Source organism: Urtica dioica, chromosome 7 (assembly GCF_054948205.1).
Source record: "Urtica dioica subsp. dioica isolate 48M chromosome 7, U.dioica_male_clone48M_v1_H2, whole genome shotgun sequence".
Lineage (NCBI taxonomy): Eukaryota > Viridiplantae > Streptophyta > Magnoliopsida > Rosales > Urticaceae > Urtica > Urtica dioica.
The window spans coordinates 32207914-32220003 of NC_142762.1; the positions used below are offsets into that span (position 1 = coordinate 32207914).

The 12090-nt window shown below is 33.9% G+C and overlaps 1 protein-coding gene across 1 annotated transcript in view; it reads right to left on the bottom strand.

The window, feature by feature from the left end:
* Positions 1–11080: 11080 nt before the first annotated feature.
* Positions 11081–12090, bottom strand: part of YUC6 (Flavin-binding monooxygenase family protein) — a 54575-nt gene continuing 53565 nt past the window's right edge. Inside the window, exon 5 of the mRNA XM_089619409.1 lies at positions 11081–12090. Within this exon, the coding sequence (XP_089475535.1) occupies positions 12023–12090 (68 nt within the window). The 3' untranslated portion in view covers positions 11081–12022.

Genomic DNA, 12090 nt, shown 5'->3' on the forward strand with positions numbered 1-12090 from the left:
GCAACTCCCACCAGGATTCGACAATGATCAAGGTGCCAACAAAGTCTGCAAACTCAAAAAATCTCTATACGGACTAAAACAGTCCCCACGAGCATGGTTCGGAAAATTCACCAATGTGCTCAAGCGTTGCGACTACGAGCAGAGTCAAGCAGATCCAACACTCTTCTCAAAGATCTCCACATAAGGCAAGCACGCTATCCTGAGTGTGTATGTGGACGACATAGTCATCACTGGAGACGACCTAGAAGAGATCAGGAGACTAAAGCAAACTTTGTCATCTGAGTTCGAAGTTAAGGACCTCGGCAACCTACGATACTTTCTTGGCATGGAGGTAGCTCGATCTGAAAAGGGTATCTCTGTTCCACAGCGCAAGTACACTTTGGATCTCCTCAAAGAAACTGGCATGTTTGGCTGCAAACCAGTAGACACTCCGATGGATACCAATGTGAAACTTCTAGCTCGCACCTCCGAGGCCGCCACTGACAAAGAAAGATTTCAGCGGCTCGTTGGAAACCTCATCTACCTCACCCACACGAGACCAGATATTGGATTCGCAGTGAGTATGGTAAGTCGATTCATGAGTAACCCATCGAAAACTCACATGGATGCAGTTATGAGAATCATCCAATATCTCAAAGCTGCCCCAGGGATTGGCCTCTCATTTAAGAAAAGACGAAGTCGTGGTGTCGAAGTGTTCACAGATGCGGACTGGGCCGGATATCTGCCAGACAGACGATCAACATCAGGCATGTGCACATACGTCTGGGGAAATCTTGTTACCTGGCGAAGCAAGAAGCAATCTGTTGTCTCAAGAAGTAGTGCAGAAGCCGAGCTCAGGTCGTTAGCAAGCGGAGTATGTGAAGGCATCTGGCTGAAGAGAGTTCTCGACGACCTCAAGATCATCATTGAATGACCAATCAAGCTTTTTTGTGATAATCAAGCTGCTCTCTGCATAGCTAAAAATCCAGTCCACCATGACAGAACGAAACATATCGAGATCGACCGATACTTCATCAGTGAAAAGATTGAAGCAAAAATTATCGACATGGAATACATTCCGTCATGTCATCAGCTCGCCGACATTCTCACCAAAGCCCTTCCTCGAGCGACCTTCTCCGAGCTATGTAGCAAGCTTGACCTCCTCAACATATACAGTCAAGCTTGAGGGGGAATGTTGAAATCTAGCCCGGTAGTTCGGCCTTCGCTTGACACTTCGCCACCTCGTCCGAGCTAAACTCCACCTCGTCCTTGTCACTTCGCCTCTCTTTCTGACAAGTGTGCCTCTGGGAACTCGCACCCTTGGCATTCATTTCACATGGGAAAGTGTCGCATTTATTTCTCATGTTATTTTCTATGTCTTGTTCTCTGTGTAATATTTATTATTCTCTATTTACTATACATATTTATTACACGTCTTTATTACTTCACATGTATCTAGACTGCACTCATGTATCTACCATATGTATAAATAGGTGATACAATTTCATATGAAATAATATAAGAAATATTCAAAGTCTCTGAACACTCTCTCTCATTTCCGATTCTCTCTTTCTTTATCAATTCTACAGTTTTATTATGTCATCATGCTCATGATCAAGGACAGAGCAAATAACCAAACTTAAAAGAGGGCCAAATATCCTATTTTTTTTTTTTTTTTACAAACACTAAAAAAATCATTTGACTGAAAATTAAATTTAAAATAATTTTTACAATTTTTGTTAATAATTATTTGTAGCTATATATATACATATATAAAAGTTATAACTAAGTTTGTTGTAAAACTAAAATAATTAACTCTTACAAAAATCAATAAAAACCCAATTATTACTTATATAGAAGAATCATTTGAAAAGACTAAAGAAAAAAGATAAAAAATAAAGTTAGGGGGAGCAAAGGCTTCCCCTTGAAAACTTGTACTCCTATATCAATCGCTAGATTTTTGTCACAAATATTACTACATTAAAGTCACTTTATTAAAATCAACCTAAACTTTAAATTTGATTGTTGTATTACTAAAATCAAGAGGGATAATGATTTTCTTATGAATATACCGTTGATGATTGTTTTATTATTTTGTTACTAATTTATCACAAAAAATTAAAAATCGTTCATAAAGTACGTAATTTTTGTTAAGCAGTCACAAAATTATGTTTTTCGTGACTGATCTCTCACAAAATTATGAAGTGCACTTTGCATAAGTTATTCAATAATAGAACTGTCAAATTTTGGATTTAATTAATTTAGATAAAGTGACAAAAATTTAAAGATATTTGTGTCAAAATTAAAAAATTCATTCGACATTTGCGTAAAATATTTTTATCATTAATCTTTTATTTTAAATCATAAAAACATAATAAATCTGGAAAAAATACTTATGGGTATATATTCGACCTCCACCTTTTAAAAAATGTGTGTTTTTTATTTTTTATTTTATTTGTATGGTAGAGTTCACCAAGACCTTATTTGCAACTAATCATATATATAAATAAAGGTTACATCATTCAAATATTAGAATACAACTATTACAATCACGTGATGTGACTAATTTACGAAAAACTTCGATTATTTTGTTAAATATTAGTTTAAAATCATTATTCGGCTACATATTTCGTTTATTTATTAGTGCTAAGAAGACGAGTTTGACCAAATAGTCACTGGCCAAAAAATGTTAACAAATATATAATCAGGGTTCGGTAAATTATTTAAATTTAAAATATAGGCTTTCAATTTTTTAATAAAAAATTTACTAATGTTTTTCTCATTAAGCAAGTGACAAACTAAAATAGTGTAGTCCTTTCAATTAGAGCATCTCCAACGCTGGGTGGACAAAGTAATTACTTTGTACATCGTAGGCACTGTGGCCCCCATTGAAATCGGGTATAGGGGCCTTTGACATTTTTTTTAAATAATTAAAAATACATAATAGAATAATAAAATAATAAAGTGGGATCATGGTAAGCAACTTTAAAAGTTGACAACCACTGAAATATTTTTTTTGTCAAAATTTACGAATTAGTGATGTAGATATTCAATAAAAAAATAATTTTTAAAAGGTAGTGTGTCAAAATTTACGAATTAGTGATGTAGATATTCAATAAAAATATAATTTTTAAAAGGTAATGTGTCACAGTAAACACTTCTTAATATTGGAGTTACTTTTATGTGAACACGAAGGAAATAATTTTTCAAATTTGATGCTGGGTTTATTTTTATTAATTGTTTCCATAATTTATAACAAATCCATCGATATGCATGATTTCATTGGTTTCCTAATTCTGGATTGTCTTCGTTATTTGTTTTCATTTTATCATACGTACTTAGATTTCAAATACTGAATTCTGATTTCAATTCGAGTTTGTTTTAATCCATTACATATATAATAAGGGCTCAATGATTTACAACTTTCATCCAGAGGTTCACATGTGGCAGCGTCAATGGGTTAACACATGACTCTCTCTCTCTCTCTCTCTCTCTCTCTCTCTCAACTAGCCTCTTTACGAATCAATTTCTCCTAGTCAATCATTTAATTCTGAAATTTTGAAGCCGAAACTATATACAGCTCCGTTCTTCACAGCATCATTTAATTCTGAAATTTTCAAAGTTGAAATACGTGTTTACTTCCTATTTTTGTGTGAATTTTTAAACCTGCATATTCAAAATGCATACGATATATATGGGATTATCCTATAATTTAGCTGATTATGCTTAAGTTTTCGAAAGCTTATTACGTGCGTTAGATCTATTTGGATATTATAGTATCCAGTTTAATTAAATCCAGTATCTATCCAGATATTTATAAAGTAATTTTTTTTACTTCATTTTTTTATTATTTTATATTAGACAATCGGAAGATTATAGAGTTGGGTGGGCGATTTGCAATAAAACTGTTTGTTTATAAAGTAATAAATATCGCAATTTCTTCTTGCTTTTTTCAGGATTAGATATTTTACAAATTTAGGCTATTTTCTATTAATTTTTTTTACTTCATTTTATTTATTTATTTTATATTTGACAATCGGAAGATTATAGAGTTGGGTGGTATTTTCTATTAATATCTTTCTAGAACTTAAAAAATAGAATAAGATTGTTATATGGAATTGAAAGATTAATTTTGTTATTTGACAAAAATATTCACTTTGGTCGATATCCCTAGATTCACTTATTCAGAGATTTGCGTTGAATTAATCTATGATGGAATATTCTGTTGTAAAGAACAACGGCTACAATGTTATTTGACTGGTAAACAAAACTTCCAAAAGGAAGGGAAAATTCGTAATATTAAGCTATAATTCGGAAAATTCGATTTTTTTACTTCATTTTTTTTTAATTTTATATTTGACAATCGGAAGATTATAGAGTTGGGTGGGCGATTTACAATAAAATTGTTTGTTTATAAAGTAATAAATATCGCAATTTCTTCTTGCTTTTCTCAAGGTTAGATATTTTACAAACTTAGACTATTTTCTATTAATATCTTTCTAGAACTTAAAAAATAGAATAAATTCACATTATGTTCTGAAAAATAATTTATTAATTAATTTGATGATATTTCATGAAATATTTGTGTACTAGTTACAAAATTCTGAAATGTAGCCCAAGTTTATAAGATATGGTTCTATAGTTATATAGCCATTCATCAATTTTATGTTTGCATACTAGTTAATGTTGAATAATTATAGTTAATTAATCACTAATTCTATTAACAACAATTATTTGACATTTTTTCCTAAATAACTCTTGTCCATTCTCTCTATGCATTTTCATTAAAAACTCCACACATTAATGCATTAATGATAGATTGCGCAAGTTAAGGATTTCATCCTTAACATTCACACCAGCACAAACTCTAACCACACAAACGCCGTTTTAAAAAAGTGTCAAGAGAACGAGAAATAAAAAATTATCGTTATCCATTTTTCAAGATTTCAAAGGCTATCTCAACCGTATTTTGTCTAATTTCCGATACAAGTAGATAGTTGAAAATGTATTCGAAGTCGAATACATGTTGATTTTGGGTTTATTTTGAAATATGGGATAAACGTGTTTGTTAAGTTTCAATCCAAAATTAGGCCTTTTTTGTTTTTCTAGTTTTAATGTATTGTGGTTAAAATTAGTTATCGGAAGATAATTACTTAAATAATCTTTTATGGACAAAATTCTCAATCTTCTAGAGTGAAATGTGTTGAAGTATCATGAGGTTCCATCTTTAAACCAATTGACGATACGAGAAGTCACCCATGACTTTTATAAAGAGCACACAAGATACATTCTTAGTTGATGTTGGACTTCCTGATACATCCCTCTCACACTTAAGATTGAATAACTAGTGCGTGAAGTTTGTAGAAACGGGTGGCCCAACATCGATAATGAGTTTGGCTCTGATACCATATTAAAGTATCATGAGATTTCATCTTAAAATCAATTAGCAATAGGAGGAGTAACCCATGACCTTTATGAAGAACACAAATAATACATTCTCAATCGATGTAGAACTTCCTGATAAAAAGCTATAAAAACAAAATTTATAGTTTCTGGCCAAATCACACATATTTTTCCTCTAGTTACAGAGTAAATTTATACATTTCTACAGTTTTGTCGAAACAATATCTCGTCAACTAAATGTTGGGCATGTAATTATGCATGATCCGTTGATTATGTGAATTATAATTTGTAATTATTTATTGATTTGTGTCAAATATCTAATTTTATGCGCAATTCTCTTCTTAACCGATCATACATCACGTGTTGGCATGTTCTGTTAATTTTGGATTCCCTCGAGTGGATTCGTCATGAAGAAACATAAGGATGTTATGGACAAACAAGAGAAGGTTTTTAATCTTTGATGAGAGGCATATTATTCAAATACTGCGAAGAGGCCTAGTTTGGTCATGACTAGACACGAGTTGAGTTCAACATGTCGAACTCAAGTTTAAAATAACTTGGGCCAGGGAGGAATCAACATTTCTCATGCATATATGCGTACATTTTGAGCTCATTGCTCAACACATATCGAACATACCGAGTGAACCTTGTCCGACTAGTAGTCGGACTTCCCAAGCGTGTGAGCTAAGTCGAAAAAATTAGTTCGGGCTGTTTGGGTACACCTTCCAATAATTTCTTGGAGTTCCTACCTGATTTCATCCTATGGGCCTTTCCTTTTTTTTTTTTTGTTAAGAAATTGCCACAAGTACTACTATCTCATAACATTTTTCTCATTTAAAGAAATCTGTGGTTGTTTGCTGATTTGTTGATATAATGGTCAACAATTAACAAGTTTCTCTAGTTATCAACTGATCGTTATAAGCCTTGAAATAAAGCAAGCCAAAAAGCTCGTAATGCTTCCAATGTACTGAGGGTCTTGAATGTAGCCCGAACGGGAATTCGATCACCCACATAATGTTCTTCCCAAACCGAACTCCATAGTAAGTCTCGGCTTCATCCATCACCTAGTATACCCTGAAAAATTCACCATCAAATCATACAAACCCAGATATAACATTCCAATGTTTATAAAAAAAACATTATCAAGATCACCATCATGACTTAGGGTGTTTCTGTCACCTCATTTTCTCAACTAAATAAAAACAAATACCACATTGTCATGTCATTTTCTCAATGAAAGCTCATCAAACGAATACCACGTTATCATCCTTCTCAACAAAAACTCAAATCTGTGATTAATTAACTCAAAACCCCAAGAAACCAGACATAAAAAAAAAGAACCTGGCTTGTAGGAAACATAGAGACCAAAATCGGTGGCCTTGAGCTGGGCATCCTCTCATCGGACTTGATGAACTCTGGCATGGCGTCGACAAGGTAAGAGAAGTCGCCTTGGTCCATCTGGTCCGAGTCCTACTAAGTCCACTTACATGGGGAATTACACAATAAAAATTACACGAGGAATTAAACTATTTAAGTCCAAAGTTTTTCAAGTGAGATATTCTATTCTTACTATTAAGACAAACACCATTAATTGAAAACTTAGACAAACACACTATTTTTTAGAACATCGACATCAAAACAGCCTCAATCAAAAGTTTCGATGTCTCTAAATTCCAACATAAAAGCTTATTCAAATTATAAAGAACAAGAAAGTCACAATAGCAACAAGAGCTTATTCACAGTGGCAACAAGAAAGTCAGACAAATATCAGCAAATAAGAAAAAAACTTATTCCAAAATTATAAGGAAAAGATGTCTGTGATTGTTGGTGATTATAGCACCTTAATAACCATATTAGTTGCAGAATTAATTAATTACACTAACAAGAGCTAATTAATATTATGGTTATCTAACAAGATCTAGATTTACTTATTAATTATTCAGGAAAACAATATCAAGCAATCAACAAGCATAGTTTAAAGATTCAGAGATACTCACATAATTTGGCTCAGCTACAAAATCTTCAAGCTTTCACTGCTCCGTATTCAGTCTTATAAATACTATCTTCTAGCTTTAACTCCTCAACGATCTGATCCAGTCTTCCGAAACGTAATCTCCGAGGCGAACAAGAAAGATGAGTGGACACAATCTTTATCTCACTACGATCTAGAACGAGGTGTTTAATTCGCACCGGTGTTTATGAGATTAGAATCACGGAGTTCCAAGAGGGGGAAAGAGAGGGAGAAAGCTCTTGGTCGAATTTTTCAAATGCAAATCACTTATTTTTTTTGCATTCTCATAAACCCCTATTTATATTAGTAGAAATGATATATTCTTGGTAGTTTCCAAAATATATTATTTCATTTTATTGTGTTCACACTAGTGAATCAAAGCTTAGCCCTTGGATCTCATCTCATAAATCCTACTTTCTCTCTTAGCCATAAGATCAATATCTATGAGATTTTATTTTCTGTTCAAATAGAGAATATTTATTAATGAGAGAAAAAGAAAATATCTTATTTCCTTTTAAATATTATTCTCTCTAAATATTCATAAGAGAGAATAAAAGACAATATCTTATTTCCTTTTAAATATTTTTCTCTCTCCTTAATTTAAACAACTAAAGAGAAAATATTGGTAACAACCAATATATGATGAACGAATTTTTGACCTCATGGCCAAGAGGGATTGACGCAAATCTTGTGCTCATTACCCTAAAATTTCGACTTCCTCATTTGTGCAAGGCCCAATTGCTTAAAACCCAATTAATTATTTATTTTCTTGATCCAACAATAAACAAATAATTATTTGATTAATTATTTACTTGATCAAACAATAAATAATTATTACTACCATAAATAATTATTTAATTTTGTAAATACCCATATTTCAAAATTGATGATGTCCATCACAATTACAACTTGTGAGATTATAATAATGAAACATTAATATTCGAAAGATCTTATCTGCCTTTATCAGAGCCGAATCGGGGACTATAGACCTACTATTAGAAGCTCAACAAATATGATAAAAAGACGAAAAAGTTCTTTCTCTGTTTCCACATCAATTTGTCTAATCTTGGTCAGATTCCATATAGCAAGCCAAGACTGAATCATCCTTGGTAGTAGAATTATATTTACTCATCGTGACGAGTGTCCACTGATATAGGTTCAACCCATGTCGAGAAAATTCAATTATTTCGTTAGACTTTTCTTTACACTTATAAACCATATGCATTGTTACTTCCCCAGCGAAAGATTCTTCCGAACGTTCATACTTTGGAAGTGCGCGCAATATCGGTTCTGGAATCAATCCTTAGGCGAGAGAATATTTACCTTCTTTCAGGAATGCTGGATTCCATATCTGTAAATCACTTCCCACTCGAACCATATTTCGAAACTCCCAAGACATAAGCTGTGATTAGCATGACAATGGTCTTTTAGTGAATGAGTCATAGAGCACGGTAACATGATCTAGTGTCCATGATCACTTCAGGATTTAGATCAAGTCTCACTGTGACCATCATTAGCGACCTCGGCTAGTACGGTCCTTAAACGACACATCTACAACCAAGACATGTCCGGGTCGTACACTTACCACAAGTGTAGAATGCTCCCACTAAGTGATCAACCTTCACTTGTGTTCCACATATACGATTTCAGATTCAGCTACCCAAGCATGAATCAATCATCGACCATGTTTTAGTACACCGCTCGAACTCAGATGCCGAGCATGTGACTCAGTTTGATACGGAGACTATGGGTTGGCGAATGTTTAATAAATCTTAATGTATAAGAACTAACGCTTTCGATTCGAATATAAATTATAAAGGACAAAACTTTATTTTATTAATAAATTCAACAAGAATTTACATAAGCATCTCCTCGTGGGCAAGAATTCCTAACAGTGATTCATAAGCAAGGACACAATATTAAAAAAAAGCAGAGCTGTAATGAGGCTTGGGATTGGAGTTCATTTCGATGATGCATGATGACCAGAGGAATGAAGCCATAGTGAGTCGTGACCTTGGATTTCCTCCGCCGTCCAATACTCTCTCTCCGCCTCCGCGCACAACCCCTCGAGAAGCCATTCTTTCTTTCTTTCTTACTCTCTCTTATGACCTCTAAAACCCTAATTCTCAAATTATTTGGTCTTCTCTCGACGAGTTGAGGACGGTCTCGATGGAGGCCTCGCGCGCGCCGGCGGAAACAAAGCAGGTGACGAATAGGTCGCCGAAGTTAGGGTCCTCGAGGCGGATCTCGATGCAGCGAGTTCCGCCGTAGACAACGCGGAGGCGGCCGGACCAGTTATTGTCGGACTAGAGCCACTCGCTACACTTGTAGCCCCCAGAGGTGCTCCGTGACGAGATTTTGTAGACCTGGACCTCGCGGACCACCAATAGCATGTGCTCGAACGATTCTTCCTCGTTGTCGAACGATATTGTTCAGTTCTGAAGTGTGTTTGAAGGTTTGTCGTGTGTGGCTTTGGAGGAATCTGAGGGGGTGAGTGATGATATCATCGAGTGAGAGAAGAAGAAGAAGAAGAAGAAGAAGAAGAAGAAGCAAAGAAAAGAGGATGAAGGAGAGTGAAAGTCAGAGACAAAGAGAGAAAAGAAAGAAGAAAAAAACAAAGAGGGTAAAAACGTACTTGCACATTTGACTTACTAGTAGAATTGTTCAAATTAGCATTTTGGTGAAAAATGCGAAATGTATTTTGAAATGATAGTAGATTTGTCAATTTCTTTTTTTTGTTTGTACTTCCTTTGGGCCATAATACTTCAAACAATGGGCTTGTGTTTGGGAGTTGACCCAATTATAATTCTAATCTATAATATTTAATAAGGGAATTTTATTCTTTCATTATGGCAGGATTGTGATATAATTCTATTTGACGCGTGAGATAATGTGTATTTCATATTATAGTGGAACACACATACTGCTAGTTTAGCATGGGCACACAAAGGGGCTCATGGAATGGAAGTCCTTTACTTTATTCACTTTCTTTCCTTTTCGTACAAATTAATGCTTATACATATGTCTATATTATTCTTTTCTTTTGTACATAATTATGATACATCACTAGGATCAATTGTTTCTAGCTAGCGCAGTTTCTACGATTAAGATTTTAATAAAAGTTAAAGTAGATGTCTTCTATTCTGTGAGCCCCTTTTTTGTGTGTGAACATATTAGATAGGTTTATAAAAAAACGTAATAACGGGTAAAAGGAAATTCGAAGTAATATCTTGGACATGTATGTATATATTAATATAGGTGTATATTAATATAGGTGTGTGTATGTATATTTAATACTTAAGTTGGAAAAGAATATTCCGAAATGATGACAACATAATGATTATTCACGCATTCACTCAATAATAAAAATAGAAGATCTTTTAAGGGGCATAGTATTTGTACGAAGTAATATGGTTGTTTAGTAAGTGCTCATTGAACTGGAAAAGGAAATTTTAGAGCTGTCATATATATATATATATATATATATATATATTATATACGAAATATATACATAAATCAAGCTCTGCATAATTTGAAAATTGGTGTTGGTTCATGTGGTCCTATCTTCTACTTGTTTTACAGAAATCATTTCGACGGTGAAATTGTTTGCAGGCAATAGATAATATATATATACAGATAAAGAGAAGGTAATAATTTACGCACACAAACAATTAAGGTAAAGGTTAAGTTAACCATGAACTTTGTTGGTGAAAAATACATATAAAAATAATTCCAGTATCATTACAAGTCACTGTTCAAAGAAACCCCCAAAGGCCATAGCTAAATAGCTAGCTGAAATCGGGAGAAAAAAACAGAACGTCAATTAGGGTTACAAACTATCAGAAAATATATTGGTATTATTATACTCTCTTATATGTATCCAAACCCCTGTCCTACCATAAGGTAAATATAGGTTAGAAAACAATCCAAAACATTTGGATTGGAATAAAAAAAACAATACACCCTTCTCTGTCAATACAAATATTCTTCTTGATCTCCTTCTGCTTCAGTCTTCTTTATCTTTCCGTTTCTCCCTAAACCCAAGTCATCTTCTCATACCTAATTATAGGAAAAATGTATGTACAACCCTTTTCTAGAGGTCCCCCACAACTCACTTGCAAAAAGGAAAAGAGAAACAAATAACAACAAGAAAGCACCCAGATTCCACTTCTTCTTCATCTTCTCTTCTTTCACTCTCAAACCCTTACCCTCTCCCGAAAGAGATGAGATATTCATACACCTATAGATACAGCTTGCTTTAGTAGTGTATGTGTCAACTAGGAACACAAAAGGGTATCACTGATTGAACTCATCTCTCTCTTTTTTTTTCTTTCTTTTCTTTTTTCCCTTTTCCCCTCACTTTATTTTCCTTTGAGATTCATCATCATATAATGGATCACCTTTGGTCCGGCGTCCGACTTTTTTGGCCCCACGTCTACTCTTTAGCCCCCGCCCGTGGCGCTATCAAAAATCGCTCCCTCACTTGAGGACTAGCAAATGTGTCAATATCAAGCCAGTGTGTCGATTTTGCTTTCCATTCCCCTTGTTTTTTCAAAATCTCTCTTTTTTTATTTTCTTTCTACCCCTTTGTTGGCTTATAACCGGTAATAAAATCGATCTATGTAGACATCATGATGGAGATGACGTGGATGGTGTAAAAGGCATACAGTGCTTGGCCTCGGCTTTCCAACACCGTT